General features: G+C 38.1%; 6 protein-coding genes across 10 annotated transcripts; 4 read left to right on the top strand and 2 right to left on the bottom strand.

Annotated features, from left to right (window-relative positions):
* Positions 1-111: 111 nt before the first annotated feature.
* Positions 112-3,693, top strand: LOC100115621 (pyrroline-5-carboxylate reductase 2). 2 transcript variants are annotated; one of them, XM_001606633.6, is made up of 7 exons: positions 112-303; positions 1,040-1,199; positions 1,463-1,533; positions 2,197-2,379; positions 2,460-2,672; positions 2,754-2,919; positions 2,994-3,693. In XM_001606633.6, the coding sequence occupies exons 2-7, from the start codon at positions 1,124-1,126 to the stop codon at positions 3,113-3,115; spliced, it is 831 nt and encodes a 276-aa protein (XP_001606683.2). In that variant the 5' UTR covers positions 112-303; positions 1,040-1,123; the 3' UTR covers positions 3,116-3,693. The 2 variants fall into 2 exon arrangements, with proteins under 2 accessions (XP_001606683.2, XP_031783437.1); XM_031927577.2 differs by having other exon boundaries at positions 135-303; positions 1,055-1,199.
* A 256-nt stretch (positions 3,694-3,949) lies between these two features.
* On the top strand, positions 3,950-6,433 carry LOC100115664 (peroxiredoxin-2). 2 transcript variants are annotated; one of them, XM_001606593.6, is made up of 6 exons: positions 3,950-4,264; positions 4,410-4,632; positions 5,253-5,370; positions 5,454-5,693; positions 5,988-6,153; positions 6,329-6,433. In XM_001606593.6, the coding sequence occupies exons 2-6, from the start codon at positions 4,461-4,463 to the stop codon at positions 6,380-6,382; spliced, it is 750 nt and encodes a 249-aa protein (XP_001606643.2). In that variant the 5' UTR covers positions 3,950-4,264; positions 4,410-4,460; the 3' UTR covers positions 6,383-6,433. The 2 variants fall into 2 exon arrangements, with proteins under 2 accessions (XP_001606643.2, XP_031783438.1); XM_031927578.2 differs by having other exon boundaries at positions 5,988-6,433.
* LOC100120651 (chromatin assembly factor 1 subunit B) lies at positions 5,743-8,762 on the bottom strand. The gene is made up of 6 exons (XM_001604217.6): positions 8,476-8,762; positions 8,150-8,282; positions 7,763-8,072; positions 7,424-7,687; positions 7,118-7,345; positions 5,743-7,044 (listed from the first exon to the last, which is right to left on the bottom strand). Exons 1-6 carry the CDS (start codon positions 8,650-8,652, stop codon positions 6,507-6,509), a joined length of 1,650 nt encoding a protein of 549 aa, XP_001604267.2. The 5' UTR covers positions 8,653-8,762; the 3' UTR covers positions 5,743-6,506.
* Positions 8,763-8,875: 113 nt separating this feature from the next.
* LOC100120676 (cell division cycle 5-like protein) lies at positions 8,876-12,536 on the top strand. The gene is made up of 10 exons (XM_001604239.6): positions 8,876-9,087; positions 9,448-9,713; positions 9,809-10,433; positions 10,514-10,688; positions 10,790-11,218; positions 11,301-11,419; positions 11,505-11,669; positions 11,747-11,854; positions 11,942-12,115; positions 12,200-12,536. Exons 1-10 carry the CDS (start codon positions 9,043-9,045, stop codon positions 12,422-12,424), a joined length of 2,331 nt encoding a protein of 776 aa, XP_001604289.1. The 5' UTR covers positions 8,876-9,042; the 3' UTR covers positions 12,425-12,536.
* On the bottom strand, positions 12,466-13,710 carry LOC100120701 (protein-lysine methyltransferase METTL21D). Its single transcript, XM_001604258.5, has 4 exons — positions 13,569-13,710; positions 13,203-13,489; positions 12,918-13,110; positions 12,466-12,843 (listed from the first exon to the last, which is right to left on the bottom strand). The coding sequence occupies exons 2-4, from the start codon at positions 13,436-13,438 to the stop codon at positions 12,619-12,621; spliced, it is 654 nt and encodes a 217-aa protein (XP_001604308.2). The 5' UTR covers positions 13,439-13,489; positions 13,569-13,710; the 3' UTR covers positions 12,466-12,618.
* A 3-nt stretch (positions 13,711-13,713) lies between these two features.
* On the top strand, positions 13,714-16,056 carry Ndc1 (nucleoporin Ndc1). 3 transcript variants are annotated; one of them, XM_008206896.3, is made up of 2 exons: positions 13,714-13,862; positions 13,939-16,056. In XM_008206896.3, exon 2 carries the CDS (start codon positions 13,981-13,983, stop codon positions 15,721-15,723), a length of 1,743 nt encoding a protein of 580 aa, XP_008205118.1. In that variant the 5' UTR covers positions 13,714-13,862; positions 13,939-13,980; the 3' UTR covers positions 15,724-16,056. The 3 variants fall into 3 exon arrangements, with proteins under 3 accessions (XP_008205118.1, XP_008205119.1, NP_001123269.1); XM_008206897.3 differs by having other exon boundaries at positions 13,753-13,862; positions 13,942-16,056; NM_001129797.1 differs by lacking the exon at positions 13,714-13,862 and having other exon boundaries at positions 13,981-15,723.
* The last annotated feature ends 176 nt before the right edge of the window (positions 16,057-16,232 follow it).

The raw sequence follows: 16,232 nt of genomic DNA on the forward strand, positions 1-16,232 counted from the left end.
ACCATTCTTGTAACACCTCCCTTCATCCCAATACACCTCGTAAGTCACTACAGCCACTAAAGCTCGCCATTCGGAGATAGACATCAGATAAGAAGCGCGATTTTTGGGCATTCGAACCGAAGAGAGTGGAGAATGCGCGCCTACTTACGCGGCGTCTATCCGAAACTTTATTATAAGTATTCGCCGCATACCCAGTCCGGACTTCAGTCTACTATCTGCATCGCGGCCGAACGCATTGTTCGATCGCGACTGAACTCTAGATATTTAGTTCCGGTGTACAGTGAACCGTTGTTGCTTGGCTTCGTAAGTGTTTCCGAAGATAAATATAGAGATTTTTTTTCAATTTCGTTGTCATTCTGCGCAGTTTTCACCGATGCATATTTTGCAAATTTTAAAATTATATTAGCTTCCTCCATTATTCGTGAGCACACGCAATACTTTCTGGATTAAACAGTTTCCCAACAATCCCTAAGTTATAATCAAACAAAATAATATATAATCTGCGCGTAACACCCTTTCGGTCTTGCGTTATCGCAATTTCGCAATACTCTCAATGCTTGCAAAACACCATTTATTTACTCGCAAACATAGATAAGAGATTTTCCACATTGTATCGTACACGCGTGCACTTTTTGCCATTGCGCGTGTTATACGTTGCCAGCCGAGCTCGTACATCGCTTTATTGTCAAAACTTGGAACAATGGTCTGCTCCGCAACGATACTCCGCGTTATGCGCACTTTTTCATTCACAACTTCTTTGTTTAATCGGAAGTGCATTATATGGCAGGCTGACGAAACTATCGACGTTTTTGTGAATTTCCAACGGCTGCACTGTATAAGATCGTGACGTCAGGAATATACACGACCTCTCGGTCGTTCGATATATAGGCGGGAAACTTTCCACGGGAGCTTTTCTCTCGACTGCAGCTCGGTCCGCGATCGATGATCGAATGTCACTGTTTTCAAAACGACACTTTCACGTCATTCAGGCACTACATCGCGCGTGCAAGAATTTACAATTTCACGACAAAATTTTTAGGAACAACACTTTTAGAAACTTCACCGCTGGCGTAGATAAGCGAAAACTGGTTGATATTCGCAGAAGAGAGGAATCACAAGAGCCATGAAAATGATGAAAATCGGCTTCGTAGGCGGCGGCAAGATGGCCCAGGCTCTGGCGAAAGGCTTCATCAAAGCAGGTAACTAACCGCGCTCGACTTTACGAGTCGTCTATTATATATCTCGCGTGGCTCGCTCCTTTTTTTATTTACACACGAGCGAAGTCTCTCGACTGATAAGTAGCGGCGTTAAGGCGTTTGAATCAGTAAACTCGATCGATTTACGACGACGAGTGAGTGGATGACACTTGTACATTATTGCCCGTGAATTGATACACACATTTCATTTTGCTATGAGCGGAGGGATATCGATTCGCCGAATATTCAATGCAAATTTATTTCAGGTCTGACGAAGGGCGAAATGATGCTCGCCAGCTGTCTGCCAACGGACAAGACCAGTATCCAAGAATTCGAGGTAATTAGATAGAAAAGAGCCATAATACAATACAATTGATCTAACGCATTGACGTGTATAGAGCTAATGACTAACGCGCGGCAATCTCTTTTGGGAAGTTTCGACAAGCTCAGAGACAAAGCGGAAAGACACGCAACGAACAGATACAATCACCCTAATCTCTAAGCCGATTGACAAGTCAAAAAACTTTCCCAACAGTGTAGGTGTTTTTCGAGGGCCTGCACACCGATAACTCGCGGCGACACGAGCAGCTGATGTCCACATAATGCAAAAAATATAAAGATATCGAATAATCCTCCACACAGTCCCGGCAATATCGCGCTCGACGATCGAAGAAGATGTAGCCAATATACGCGATCTCGATCGGCGATCGCTATCGGCGCGAAAAACACGCGAATTTGTTTGTCGCACGGGACTCGGGAGAATTTTCTCGGTCATCGGGTTTACTGTCGCACGAGACTGGAAATTTTCCACCGATAATCTCTCGAGGCTTATCGTCGGTATAATACGGCTTGTTATCGAAATAAAGCTTATCCGATACGACGCCGAGATTATAAGTATACAGTGGCGGTGTGGCCTTTCTTATAGGGGTCGATTATGATTATCGATTATGCTGTTAGTGGAGATGTGAACGCAAAATATACGGTTCCAAACTATTTTCAGGCGATGGGCTCGAAAGCGGTCTTCTCGAACCCCGAGGTAGCCAATCACAGTGATGTCCTGGTGCTGTCGGTGAAACCGCAAATCATAAAGAAAATCCTCCCAGAACTAAGGGACAGCATACAAAAGAAGAAGACGCTTCTTCTGTCCATAGCCATGGGCGTATCGCTCAAAACTTTAGAGAACGTAAGTGAATACAAGCAACGAGAAATAAAAGTTATGAAATTCTTCGCAAAAATCATGTAATTTAAATGATTCTCACACAGAGCGTACCTGAGGGAACGCCGATCGTCAGGGTGATGCCGAACATTCCTGTGCTGGCCGGTTGCGGGGCGACGGTCTACGTTCGCGGCAAGCACGCCAGTTCAAAGGACGCAGAGATCACGAAGAAGCTCTTCTCCGCAGTAGGACTCTGCGAAGAGGTGCCCGAGAGCATGATCAACCCCATCACGGCACTCGCCGCTTCTGGTCCGGCTTACGTGAGTTCTTTTGACGATCGTTTCAGAAAATCGTGTGCCTATATTCACACATAAGCTGACGATCGAATGATTGATTATCAGGTGTACATGATGATCGAAGCTCTGGCCGACGGCGGAGTGAAGATGGGACTCCCGAGAGACCTGGCGTACAGACTGGCCTCGCAGACTGTCCTGGGCGCAGGAACGATGGTCAAGGAGACGAACATACATCCCGGAGTCCTGAAGGACGACGTGTCATCACCTGCCGGTATGTTATAGTATATGTTATTTTTATTAATACTTTAGGACTTGGTTATGTTAATTATCAAACGATACTTACAGGCTCGACGATAACGGCGATCCACAGTCTGGAGAAAAACGGCTTCCGAGGAGCCGTGATCGACGCCGTCGAGGCGGCGACTCTCAGATGCAAGGAGTTCAGTCCCAACGATACGGATAAGTGAAGATGTAATGACTGCAAAGATTATTATATGCATAATTATATTCGAGAGAGAGAGAGAGAGAGAGAGAGAGAGAGAGAGAGAGAGAAAGATAAAAACTGAAGGAGGACGACCACATCGATCGCGATCATGATTCTGCGAACGGCGACGAAACCTCCTCGTTTGTTTTTTAAGTAGACGATAATTTTGTAATTATTGTATCAAGATCTGCGAATTTATTTGTTTGTTTGCTCGGCGCGGAGTACGTAGGCGAGATTGAGGATTATGATAGTCGATCTAATCGTTACACGCGAGTAACGAATATAGGTATGTACATGTGTGACGCAATTGGGACTTTTTGTATACTCGTCTGTGCGTGTATATAGTGGACAATCGTGTATGTAATTAAATTATATAAAGTAAATTAATTATGTAAATAACTTTAGAAATTTTACCCGATTTCTAATGTTCGTGTAAGCGATCGAACAATCCTGTATATATCTGTATAAACTCTATTTTTATATCTCAACACGAAAACATTATTCTATGCCTGATAATATATGTAAAACCCTCTTTGCAGAATAAACTTATTTTCAAAAATACTGCCCTTCGCATCAGCGCATATTTACCTGCATAAAAGTTGCATATAGAGGTTATGTGACACGTTTGCCATCTCATCGATTCGAGTTGCTCGTAACCGTTGTAATTTCCATGCAAATTAACGCGACGCGTTCACCAACAATTGCGCAATCCAAGCAAACCTCCTAAATAATGCAACGTTATCCCGCAGCTCAACAATTAGGCGTCGCCGCAGCGTGAAGTGCACTAGAAAGAGACAGAGCGTCAGCTCATTATACACATGCCCGTTTAAACCGCAGCGACGTATCCGTTACACCGGCTCTGCGCAGTGTTTACAAACAAACGAGCCTTTCCTCGCACCTCTATATACTTATACCTACCTATATATATATTGAACTGCACACACGCGATCGATGAACGTAAAACGATCAGCAGTGAGCAGACGAGAATCAAAATCTCCCGCCATTTCTAACCTCGACTTTTAGACGGTATCTTTCCTCGGCGCATCGTCCTCCGCACGCACATCCAGAAGAAAAATAGCATACCGCCGGCTCGAACTAAGTAAACAACCGGCTGTGGGCGGCGAAAAAACAGGTAGGCGGTGCGGAACACCGGTTTCATATAATTACTCGCTTTATTACGCTTGAGAGAGAGAGAGAGACACGTCTACATCAGCCAGCGATAAGCGCGCGGCAATAGTTGAGTACTCATATATTTTTTCCTCCTCACCGCACTTCAGCTCACGTCGCACAACGAGAGACTCTCTTTATAAAAGACATCGTCAGAGCGTATGATGAGGTACGCACAAGCGTTAGGACTCCTAGTGCTGCTGCTGGCGACGTCCACCAGGGCAGCGAACAAGTTCGGCGAGGACGAGAGCTGTTACTCATTCGCCGGAGGCACCGTCTACCCCGGCAGCTCGAAGCACGAGGGTCACCAGCTCCAAACCACCAAGGCAGTCAGTGAGTCTAGAGATTGACCTTGAGTCCAGATGCTATACTTCTGAGTCTCGAGAGGGCCGCTTGTTTGTTTATATACCTTTACGAGTGCATCGGTATGGGGAGTATATACTTTTGCAACGCCGAGCAGATTGTTAATTGTTTGGATTTGGGAAACTTTTTTAGAAAAATATGTACTTGCGCGGGGCTCAGTGCAGCGTTCGTTGGAGATTTGAGATTCAAAATGGAGACTAAATGCTAGAAATTGTTAATTTTCCTTTGGCTCTTTTGTGGCTTATCACCCGATTAAAGATACGGATAATTTTTTGATCTCGATGAAGAGACGGGGTCACGAATACAACAATAAGTTCTTAGATGCAGTTGGTCAAGAAATAAAATATTGCTTGAATTTGATATACTCTCGTTAAAGTTTATAAGCATTTCGTATCATTCAAAAAAAAAATGCAAATTATTGCGGGATATACGTACGACGAAGATACCAAGCGTATAAATACTCCGAGTGTTTTTTACGATACCGAGATTATCGCGAAGTAAATAGACCGTTTTATAATGAAATCAAATTTTTAACTTTTTAATTAATTAAACAAAAGGAAACTTTTATAATAAAATATGTTATATTTTAGTTGGCAAAAAAGCCCCTTATTGGGAAGGAACAGCAGTGGTCAAGGGAGAATTCAAAGAGATTAAATTGACACAGTTTAAAGGAAAATATCTAGTCTTTTTCTTCTATCCCCTCGATTTGTAAGTACACTATTTCATTCACGGCATATATTAATGATTTACACTTAAATTGCGACGATAAAAGAGAATCGCTTTGGTTTCAGTACGTTCGTCTGCCCAACGGAGATCTTGGCCTTCTCGGACCGCGTCGAGGAGTTCAGGAAACTCAACGTCGAAGTAGTAGCCGCTTCCGTCGATTCGCACTTTACTCACCTGGCTTGGATTAATACTCCCAGGAAAGAAGGTGGCCTCGAGAACATCAGGATTCCATTACTCTCGGATCTCACACATAAAATAGCCAAAGATTACGGTGTTTATCTCGATGACTTGGGTCATACTTTGCGGTAATTTCACACTTATTTGTACAGCTTTAAGAAAGTCGAACAGTAGATGTTGGTTTAATATTTTTATTTCATTTTTTTATTTTTATATAAAATACTATAATAGGTAAACATTTAACCTGCATAATACATCTGTTCTCATATTACAAAACATTTCATTTTTTTGTCATGATTTTTTTTTATAACGAATCAAGTCAAGAAGGACTTGATATTTTTTCATTAAAATACGATTGATATGATTCAAAAGATTTTCAACTTTCAGTCAGTGTTATGTTCAATATAAAAATATTTTTGCAGCGCATTGTTTATCATAGACGGAAAAGGAATTTTGCGACAAATAACAATGAACGATCTTCCAGTCGGCCGATCGGTCGATGAAACTCTTAGACTTGTGCAAGCTTTCCAATATACTGATGAGCACGGTGAAGTGTGTCCAGCCGGTTGGAAACCGGGACAGGATACTGTAAGACAATCTTGTTTTTTTTTTATCTCTAAGTTGAAGCTTTATGCTTTTATTAGGCAGATTTAGAATATTTAGATTTACTCGACTTTTTCATAACATTTTTCGAGTATTTCGTCTGATTGTTATAAAAAATAGCTACAAAATGCCCTGTTAATTTTTTATCCTCTTATTTCAGATTATTCCTAATCCAGTGGATAAAAAGAAGTTTTTCTCAAAGAATCAAGTATAAATTTTGTACGATATTTTATACGTCGAAAGAATAAACGCTCGTTTTTATAAATTTTGTAAACTAATTTTATCACAATAATCTATTCCTAAAGATGTATAACATTGTATGTACATACATGAAGAGATTAATCGGCTTTCGTTCGTTTCGGACTTGATAACGTTATTAACTGTACCCTCCGTGGCGTTCTCGCTGATGATATAATGGCTGGTGGTTTTTCAGTCTTGGGTGGTGTGGCCTTGATGTTAGGCTTTTCACTTTCCACGACTGTATCCTCTAAAACTAATTGAAAATCTTCTGTTTCGTCAGGGTCAGTGTTACTATTACTTTCCGTTTCCACTCGAACTGGTTTATCTTCTACAGAGTTAATATTCTCTCCAATATTTTTGTTCTCCTGGGTTTTCTGTTTGTTGATATCTTCGGTTTTCTGCTTATCCTCGTTGGCTTTCACTGCTGATTTTGATTTTGAAATGTCAATATCAACGGCATTAACATCTAGTTCTATAAAAGGCGCTGGCGTTGTTGGCGCTTCTTTGACGTTATTTGATTTCGTCACTTTTTGAGGAGGCATTTTATAAACTTTTCCGAGTTCACCTTCTTGAAAATGAATTATTGAACAATAACCATCAGATGATGAAGCAACTAATACTTTGCCATCCGACGACCTTCAATAAATAAAATGACCATAAGAATAAAAATCAAATATAATAATGAATTATTACACTTTGGGTGACATACCAAGTGATATCTGTAAGCCGTGTGTAATGAATGTTAGAAATAACTGCAACAGGTGAAATTTGTTGGGTGTCATAAATTATTACAGAGTTGTCTGTTGCTACTGCAAATACTATTCTGTAGGGTAAGGCCACCATTGGTGCAGGACCATCTTCTCGAATTTTAAAGTACACTGGACAGCATCTGACAGCATTTGTTACTTCATCAAAAGATGGAAGAATCGCCACAGGTCTGTATAAAATAGTACAAGTTAAGAATTTATTTTTCACATTCTATTTAGTAAATTTTTCTAAATATTTCACCACTTACTCTTTCAAATTATGCCTTGAAAAGATAACTGTACAATTGGTAACCTTATCAGTTGATTCTTGTGGCTCAATAATACCTGAAGGGACAATGAGTAATGAGCCATCTGGAGTAAATGTTAATCTTCTAAAAAAGGACTTGAAAGTGTCATCATAGAAAAGACGAACAACTTTTCCTTCAAGTGGATGTCCAGCAGGAGTAGGGATCTTTGATTTGCTCACTCTCTGCACTGTTCTCTTTGCAGTGACATCAATCAATCTACAAATCCTTGAATATAAAATTTAAAGTAGTTAGTAAAATAAATCGTTACAAACTTGTTGTATTACAAATGCTTTCACAAACCTGTCTGAGCTTATAGTAGCTATAAATTTATTGGTTGGGTCCCAAGTTACTCCCTGAGGAAATCCTTTGTTATAATCGGACAGCATAGCAATCTTTTTGCCTTTATGCACATTCCAGAGAATAACTGAATTGTCTAGAGAGCCTGAAACTAGACAGTTTGAATCTGGTGACCAGCTCAAGTCATAAACATCTTCTACATGACCACGAAGGACCTTCCAGGAATTCCATTGCTCCTTGTTTTGGATATCGTCACCAGGAAGAAGAGGAATTTCTGATCCTTCTCTTTGCTTCCAAAGTATAATGGCAGATTCTAAATTAGACAGAATTCACATCAAGTTGGGATAATAAAAAAAAACTTAAAAAAACAATGTATTACATTCAACCTACCATCATCGCCAGATGCCAGCATTTCTCCTGATGGTGAAAAGCGAACAACATTCACAGTCCTCTGGTGTCTTTCCAAGTCTGCTACGCAAGAGACTGTTGCTTCGCCAGCTTCATTAACTGTGACGTGCCAGATCTTGAAAACAAGGTACATTCACAAATATTTTTGTAAAAAGCTAGAAATGCGATATCTATCTTCTTAAAATTAATGAAGGCAACTTAGAAAACAGAACAATTCCAAAAAGCAAATGCCACCCCAAAGATGAGCGTAACATAGAACAAAATGTCAAGAACAACAATGGCAACAGAAGAACAAAAACAATCGTTACCAGAACGTGGGAATCGGCGCCGCCAGATGCCAGCCTCCAGAAGACCTCGCCACTTGGCGTTTTCGAGGAGCCGATCTGCATGTCGACACTGAGTACCGGGCCCCGGTTGTGCCAGGAGATCTCCGGAATAGTGCATTTCATTTTTGCTTCTCTCGACTGCGCTGGCATCTTTAACATCTGCAGCAACTCGTCCTGGCCTATTTAAACTTTTCTTATAGGCTGAAGTCGCGAAGGGATAACCTGTTACTCGCTGAAAGGCCGAACAAACACTGTGTGTGTATTTTCGCGCGCGATTCCGATTCCGCGGATTCCGCCCACCACGCAAGTTCAGTTCAGCTGTTCCGCTCGTTCAGTTTAGCCAGGTTTAGCCGGTTTAGCGTTGGCCCGTGGCCGGTACAGGCCGTGTCATGTCACAGTCCGCAGTCTATGGTCGGCTGTGTCTGTGTCGCTGTACCAGCCGCGGTATTAAGATTGTGATTAGTTTCTGGAGATTGTTTAATGATTATAAATAGTTCGGTTAAATTATTATAGTAGAAGTTTTTGAGCAAACAGCTAAAAACCATCAAAATGCCGCGTATTATGATAAAGGGCGGCGTGTGGCGCAACACTGAGGTAAGTTTCTAACCTACATGTAGTGTACTTTTATACTTTATACTTCTATTTCAGTCAAATTAAAACAATAGTTTGAAATGATTATGCGTTAGTTTCGTTTTAAACTTTACATTGTTTTTATATATCACCATTCTCTAATTTTTTGAAAATTTTGAGCTTTAACAACTTATCATAATTGCTATTGTGACTAAACCACACAAGTTATTGTCTTTAAGTAGCCATTTTTATTTTTAAAAGATCATACATTATAATTGATGTACATCTGAAGATGTGTTTATAAGCAAATGTATATGAAGAATGATTCTAATAGAATTTAAGCTACTGCTAAATGAATCATAAAATGTTCACAACTATTTTCAGGATGAGATCCTCAAAGCCGCCGTCATGAAGTACGGCAAGAATCAGTGGAGTCGAATAGCTTCCCTTTTACATAGAAAGTCGGCCAAACAGTGTAAGGCCAGATGGTTTGAGTGGCTAGACCCAAGCATCAAAAAGACAGAGTGGAGCAGAGAAGAAGATGAGAGGCTTCTTCATTTGGCAAAACTCATGCCCACACAGTGGAGGACTATTGCTCCTATTGTTGGCAGAACAGCTGCTCAATGCCTTGAACGATACGAGTACTTGCTGTATGTACTTTGTTCCAATTCTATATTTGAAATAAGTTATATTTAGTGTAGAATTTGTATATTTTCTATATTCATGAATTTTGAATTTTTCACAGAGATCAAGCTCAAAAAAAGGAAGAAGGAGATGAAAGTGTTGATGATCCAAGAAAACTGAAACCTGGTGAAATTGATCCCAATCCAGAAACAAAGCCTGCTCGTCCAGATCCTAAGGATATGGATGAGGATGAACTGGAGATGTTATCAGAGGCAAGAGCCAGATTGGCTAATACTCAAGGTAAAAAAGCCAAACGAAAGGCTCGCGAGAAGCAGTTGGAGGAAGCCCGTCGACTTGCCGCTTTGCAAAAGCGACGTGAATTAAGAGCTGCTGGCATTCAAGTGCAGCAGAAAAACAAACGAAAACGTGGTATAAATTATAACACAGAAATACCATTTGAGAAGAAACCTGCCCCAGGGTTTTACGATACTTCTGCAGAAGAAATTGATCCTCTTGCCTCTGACTTCTCCAATTTGAGGCCAGCGAATCAGCTTACTTGGCAAGAAAAAGAGGAGCTTGAGAGGAAAAAAGACAAGCAGAAATTGAAACAACGCAAGGAAAATGACATACCAGAGAGTATGATCAACAATGAACCTCTGAAAAAAAGGAGTAAACTGGTTTTACCAGAACCACAAATATCCGACAAAGAGCTACAACAAGTTGTCAAGTTGGGTCGTGCATCTGAGGTAAGTAAAACGTCATTACCAAGCAGACAAAATTTTCCAGACTGACTTATAATCAATAACCAACCAATTTAATTTTGTAGGCGGCTCGAGAGATCGTTCTCGAAGGAGGAAATAATGCATCCGATAGTTTACTGGCAGATTATTCTTTGACTCCAAATACGGCAATGACGCCAAGAACGCCAGCTGCCGTCGACAGAGTATTGCAAGAGGCTCAGAATGTTATGGCGTTGACGCATGTGGACACCCCACTAAAAGGTACAACATAAAACTTAGCTTTATCCAAAGCATACCTTTTCGTCTCAATATTCAATATGTAGAAAGAGGTGTTAATCAATTAAAATATATTATATTTGCAGGTGGATTAAATACTCCTCTAAGTAATGCAGATTTCAGTTGTGTAGTTCCTACGCCAAATGCTGTAGCCACGCCAAACACAGTTCTGGCTACACCTTTTAAGTCTCAAAGAAGTGACGCCACTCCAGCTACTCCAGGATCAATAAGGCAGCAGAATGCCTTAGCTTTACCCGGACAAACTCCAGTTCGGGATAAACTAAATATTAATCCAGAAGATGCGCTGGAGGCTTCTCAGACTCCAATGGAAATAAAAGCAGTTAAAGAACAATTGCGCGCGGGCCTGGAATCACTTCCAAAACCGAAAAATGATTACGAAATCGTTGTACCAGAAGAAGAAATAAACGAAGATGATGGTGCCACAACAACAACAGATGTCGTCGAAGATCAGGCAGATATTGACGCCAGAGCTCAACAAGAATTACTAGAAAAGCGTTAGTAAATTTTTATTTTATTTATATCATCTGAAGAAAAAATTCAGTCAATTAAACTTTTTTGCTTATATATTTTTCACAGAAAAAAGAGAGTTGGAGAAACGTTCACAGGTGATACAAAGGTCGCTTCCACGACCGAACGAAGTAAACATGAACGTACTACGGCCATCTACAGAAGTTTCATTGACTGATTTGCAAAGGGTAAGAGATTCTATTGAAATCAAAGCACCTATTTTTAAATTAAATAAAATTTTATATTTCCAATTTTAAAATTTCACAATTGCAGGCAGAAGAACTCATTAAGCAGGAAATGATTTGTATGATGCAATATGACACATTGATGAATCCCGTTGTACCGAATCATAAACGCGCGCAGACGATAATGAATCAAGCGAACAATTATTTAGAACAGCATCCTTATGAAGAAGTTTCAAAGGACGAATTCGAGACTGTAAGTTCTAATTTCTCATATTTCATGAATTTTTATGTCATTTATTTAATCACTCAATGTTTTTTGGTTGTTTGCAGGCAAAGAAACTACTGCAAGAAGAAATGTCTGTGGTCAAAGAAGGGATGGCCCATGGAGATTTGAGCTTGGAATCTTATAGCACTGTATGGGAAGAATGTTTATCACAGGTACAAGAATTAACATTAATCTTCTAATTGTATATCATATTTTATACAAATGACAAATCCTCAATTTACCTAACATGTGTTTTTTAGGTTTTGTATTTGGAACCTCAGAAGCGATACACAAGAGCCACTTTGGCTTCAAAAAAAGATAGGATAGAAGCTTACGAAAGAAAATTAGAGGAAAACAGGATGCATATGACAGCTGAAGCTAGAAGAGCAGCAAAGATGGAAAAGAAATTGAAGGTGTTGTTAGGAGGCTATCAGGTACTTGAATTTATTCCTATTGTATTAAACAACTTATTTATACTTAAATCGTATAAATTTTTTAATACTTTTTTTCAATTTCAGAATCGAGCTCAAGTATTAGTGAAACAGTACAATGATTTGAATGAGCAAATTGAGCAGCTACGGCTTGAGCTATCTACATTCAAATTTTTGCAAGCTCAAGAAGAGGCTGCTTTGCCTAGAAGGCTTGAAGCACTTCTGGAAGATGTGAATAGGCAGCGAGAGCGGGAACAAGCATTGCAACAACGTTACGCCAAATTGCAAGAGCAGTTAAGCGAAAATATGTAATAAAGTTTTCTAATTTTTGTATAAAAAAAAAATAAATGAACTATGTTAAAGATTTTATTTCTAAGAACATTAGTAAATTAATTATAAAAATAAAAGTAAGGTAGAGATTTAATTTGAAATGTGGGTTTTTTCTTAACTTATTAAAAACAATACCTTAAAAATATACAAAATTTTATTTACAATAACAATTAGCTTTATTTTTTGGAAATTTTCATCAAATGAATATCAGGAGAAGAATAAGTTGAATGCTGTTCAGCCATTGGAATTTTTTCAACTTTAAATCTTTCATTTAACTTTGTTATGAACTCTTTCCAAACAGAAACTTGCTTTGGCGTGTCTCTTTCTTCTTGTGATAAAATTGCGTAGGTCCCCTCATTATTAAAAAATACTTCCATGGTGTCCAAAAGTGGCTTGACTGACTGAAAGTAAAATGGATATCGTATTAATATTTGTAAAGATGTTTTAAAACTTAAAAGTATAAATATATACATACCTCTTCATAGTATACACAATCTGTTAAAAGAATTATTTCAGGTTTGAAATTCAAGTTGTTAACTTCTTTTCCCCATTCGAGAACCTGAGCTTCAGCAACTCCTCCTAAAGATTTCCACTGCTTTTCGTTAGCCTTGATATTTTTTTCAAGCATTGGTAATACAGTTGCCAAATCGGTCAAAACAACATGAGCACTAAAAATATTTAAAAAGTATTCTACATTATTGAGACTAATTTTATTAAAGAAAAAAATGTATTGCAATATTTAACAAGTGACGTTACGTACCCAAAACAAGCTGCAACAATTCCAGCACACCCTAAGCCTGCTCCAAGCTCCAAGACTCGTTTTCCTTTCAACCACTTATTCTTCTGACTAGTTTTGTCAAGGTATTTAGCAAGCACCAAAGCTGCATCCCAAATGACACAACTTACATCGCCTATCTTTTTTTGTAAAAAAGTCAAACACGTATCACAGCTATCTAATGTTAGATTTCTGATAAAAATATCTTTATCAGAATCCATTTTTAAAAATCATTCGACAATTTTAAAAACTTCAGAATATACTTTTCTAGCCTAAAATACAGTAATATTCATAAACAATAGTATATGTATAAGGTATGAATTTCAAAGTGATATAAGTAAAACTACTTACAAATAAGAGAAAACTTATTTTCTATTTTCCCTTCTACTTATATACAAAAATAGTATTAAAAGTCATAAAGTTTTAACCAAATATAATAACGGTTTAGCAACACTAAAGATGGCACCACATGAACAAGAAAACTATATATATGGTGTCAAAGGCGCGATGTCAGTTGCCGGCTTTATCTGTTTTGAATTCTTCCACATGTTTTAAGGTTATAATACCACCGGAGGATATTTTCAATAATGATCATTTGCATTGTTTATTAGTATTTTGAGAGCTATCGCATTTTTTCAGATACAAGTAAGTTTTTAATTTCAAAAATAGCTATTTTTCTCTTATACATTAGTGGAAGATGGGTAATAGAGATTTTTTTTAGAAGCTGTGATTTCTTCAAAATATCTACGAAATCACATCAATAATGAATAAAACAGCGGAAGCGAACAAAACGAATTGCAAGGAACTCTTAGTGCAACGAATGTTTTTTGCCATAGGTTCCAGTATCATTGTACACTTTATTTTGATGAGCGGTGTGATTCTAGTCACCAATTTAAAGATAACGCATCCACTGGAATGGATACAGAATACTTGGAACGTCGTCACTTGTTTAAGAATGTGGACCTATTTTTTGGTATTCTCTGTAGTCGTTTTTTTGCAAGGCATAATCTGCAGTAAAGACTATATGAATCCAGTTGCCTATACTTCTAGCCGATTTGTAAAGTTTTGTCATATCTTTACACCTCACAACCTACTTGTTGGAGGACTTTACACAATTTTGGGAGGTGTTCTCGCATGGTTGCACTTGTCTGTGGAAGGAGGTAGATATGGATCTCTTGTTAAGAGTTGTGAGAAGTTTCAAGGCTACTGCTTGGTTGAAGAGCATTACTTTCTACTGCTGGAAGGATTTTGGATTGGTTTATACTTTTTTACAAATGCTAGCTATATGGGCTCCAGAAATTTGCAGTTTTCCATCATACCTCAGTCAAAGTTATCTCAAGTTAAGAGAGGAATCCAGACTGTGATTGCCAATGCACTGCTAGATGGTATATGGCCCATGATTTATTTCCTTGGATTTTACTCAGTTTTTGGACAGTATTGCAGAAACCTATTCACATCACCCTTCTCTCTGTTGATTGAGGAAATGCCTCTTGACAAAATCTCTAGGCTACTAAGCATGTCTTTGATATTTTATGCTTGGTTGCACGCTGTACTTTTCATTCTCATAATACAAAGTATGCACTTGTTATTTCAAGCCTATCTAACAGAATGGATCCCATTTGATATCGAGGCTGTGCAGTTTAGTGAAAAGTCAAAAGTTTCATTGACGGATGCACTGACGATGGAAAAGATACCAGTTCTGCAACAATTGGGATATTTAGATCTTGTAACGATTGCTCAAAAGGATAGATCTAGAAGAGCGCTGCTTTTTACATTGAGTCAGCCTGGAGGTCACCCATATAATTGGAATAGTGTTGTTGAAAAAAGTCTATCTCTAATAAAGAAATTCTCGGATGGTTTGAATTCTGCTAGCGTAACTCAAAAGGACCAGGTAGCTCCAATAACAAAAAATGTATCAACATTGACTGCTCAAGTAACAAATAAACCTTACACATATCAAATGAGAAGTCTTGTATCACCGAAACCCGCTAGTGCTCCACCCGTCATAGATACTGTGGAATGCCAACCAATTGCAACTGAAAACTTTGTTTCACTGTATTTTAAAAATGTAAAAAAAAATATTATAAACTATCTCTTGTCAAAGAGGCTAATCTCCTACGTGTTTGCTGAGCAATTTGAAAATAAATTAAGGCATGTGCTCAATGATGGGCAGTCTGTTATTTGGGCAACAGATGCAATTTCTTCACTGGCTGCAGTCTCTTTGGATGAAGATCCATATGGAATTGTACAAAAGGATTTGCCTGAAATAATTGAAGTGCTGCTAAAACTCAAGCAGTCATTAGATAAATTGCAAAAGATGAACATTTCAATTAGGAAGCCAATGAGTGATGATCGATTTTTGAAACAAACTTTGACTGCCCTTCGCTCTGCTGTCAGGCGTAGTTTATATAGAATTGTTGCCCATTTTAAGAATTACATTGATGATCTTGCATTACCTCCAATGACTGTGGATCAGTTACAACCATTTTTCACTTACAGAGAATAGATTGAATGTGTTTAGTTTGAAAAGTGAACATACATTTCATTAGACTGTCAAGTTTAATGATCGAGGTTTTTGTGTTGTACTATATTTCTTTAATATTTATTTGAATTTTCATCCACAAGGGCTTGTGCTTTGAGAATGTTCATTTATAATTTTTTACTAATTCTTGTACTGTATAAGATACATCAAGATGATGATTTGTTACTAATTTTGTATTTCTTTTGGACAACAAATTTTTGTTGTACTGTTGTATTCAACTAATCGTTTAAGAGAAAAATGTAATTTTGCAATGTACTTTTTGTAAATTTTGATAATAAAGTAATATTTTTCAAGATAGTAATTGATATTTTTATTTTACAGTTAATATACTTTTATGCATACAGTATTTGCTTTACATTATTGCAGTTAATTTTTTTTAAATGTATAAAATGAAGAATATAATATAATGTATAAAATTAATTATAAATTAATGCAATTGTTTTGTAACTCTGGAGTTAAATAAATAAATAAAT

The sequence above is a fragment of the Nasonia vitripennis genome, chromosome 3 (assembly GCF_009193385.2).
Source record: "Nasonia vitripennis strain AsymCx chromosome 3, Nvit_psr_1.1, whole genome shotgun sequence".
Classification (NCBI taxonomy): Eukaryota; Metazoa; Arthropoda; class Insecta; order Hymenoptera; family Pteromalidae; genus Nasonia; species Nasonia vitripennis.

Bases quoted from the DNA above. Each gene is read 5' to 3' on its own strand.
- LOC100115621 (XM_001606633.6), top strand. From the start codon at position 1,124: ATGAAAATGATGAAAATCGGCTTCGTAGGCGGCGGCAAGATGGCCCAG. The intron at 2,380-2,459 runs GTAAGTGAATAC...ATTCTCACACAG, and splicing joins CGCTCAAAACTTTAGAGAAC to AGCGTACCTGAGGGAACGCC. The intron at 2,673-2,753 runs GTGAGTTCTTTT...ATTGATTATCAG, and splicing joins CCGCTTCTGGTCCGGCTTAC to GTGTACATGATGATCGAAGC.
- LOC100115664 (XM_031927578.2), top strand. From the start codon at position 4,461: ATGATGAGGTACGCACAAGCGTTAGGACTCCTAGTGCTGCTGCTGGCG. The intron at 5,371-5,453 runs GTAAGTACACTA...CTTTGGTTTCAG, and splicing joins TTCTTCTATCCCCTCGATTT to TACGTTCGTCTGCCCAACGG. The intron at 5,694-5,987 runs GTAATTTCACAC...ATATTTTTGCAG, and splicing joins GACTTGGGTCATACTTTGCG to CGCATTGTTTATCATAGACG.
- LOC100120651 (XM_001604217.6), bottom strand. From the start codon at position 8,652: ATGTTAAAGATGCCAGCGCAGTCGAGAGAAGCAAAAATGAAATGCACT. The intron at 8,283-8,475 runs GTAACGATTGTT...CTTGTTTTCAAG, and splicing joins GCGCCGATTCCCACGTTCTG to ATCTGGCACGTCACAGTTAA. The intron at 8,073-8,149 runs GTAGGTTGAATG...TGTCTAATTTAG, and splicing joins GCTGGCATCTGGCGATGATG to AATCTGCCATTATACTTTGG.
- LOC100120676 (XM_001604239.6), top strand. From the start codon at position 9,043: ATGCCGCGTATTATGATAAAGGGCGGCGTGTGGCGCAACACTGAG. The intron at 10,689-10,789 runs GTACAACATAAA...TTATATTTGCAG, and splicing joins TGTGGACACCCCACTAAAAG to GTGGATTAAATACTCCTCTA. The intron at 11,855-11,941 runs GTACAAGAATTA...TGTGTTTTTTAG, and splicing joins GGGAAGAATGTTTATCACAG to GTTTTGTATTTGGAACCTCA.
- LOC100120701 (XM_001604258.5), bottom strand. From the start codon at position 13,438: ATGGATTCTGATAAAGATATTTTTATCAGAAATCTAACATTAGATAGC. The intron at 13,111-13,202 runs GTACGTAACGTC...AAATATTTTTAG, and splicing joins ATTGTTGCAGCTTGTTTTGG to TGCTCATGTTGTTTTGACCG. The intron at 12,844-12,917 runs GTATGTATATAT...TTTTACTTTCAG, and splicing joins ATTGTGTATACTATGAAGAG to TCAGTCAAGCCACTTTTGGA.
- Ndc1 (XM_008206896.3), top strand. From the start codon at position 13,981: ATGAATAAAACAGCGGAAGCGAACAAAACGAATTGCAAGGAACTCTTA.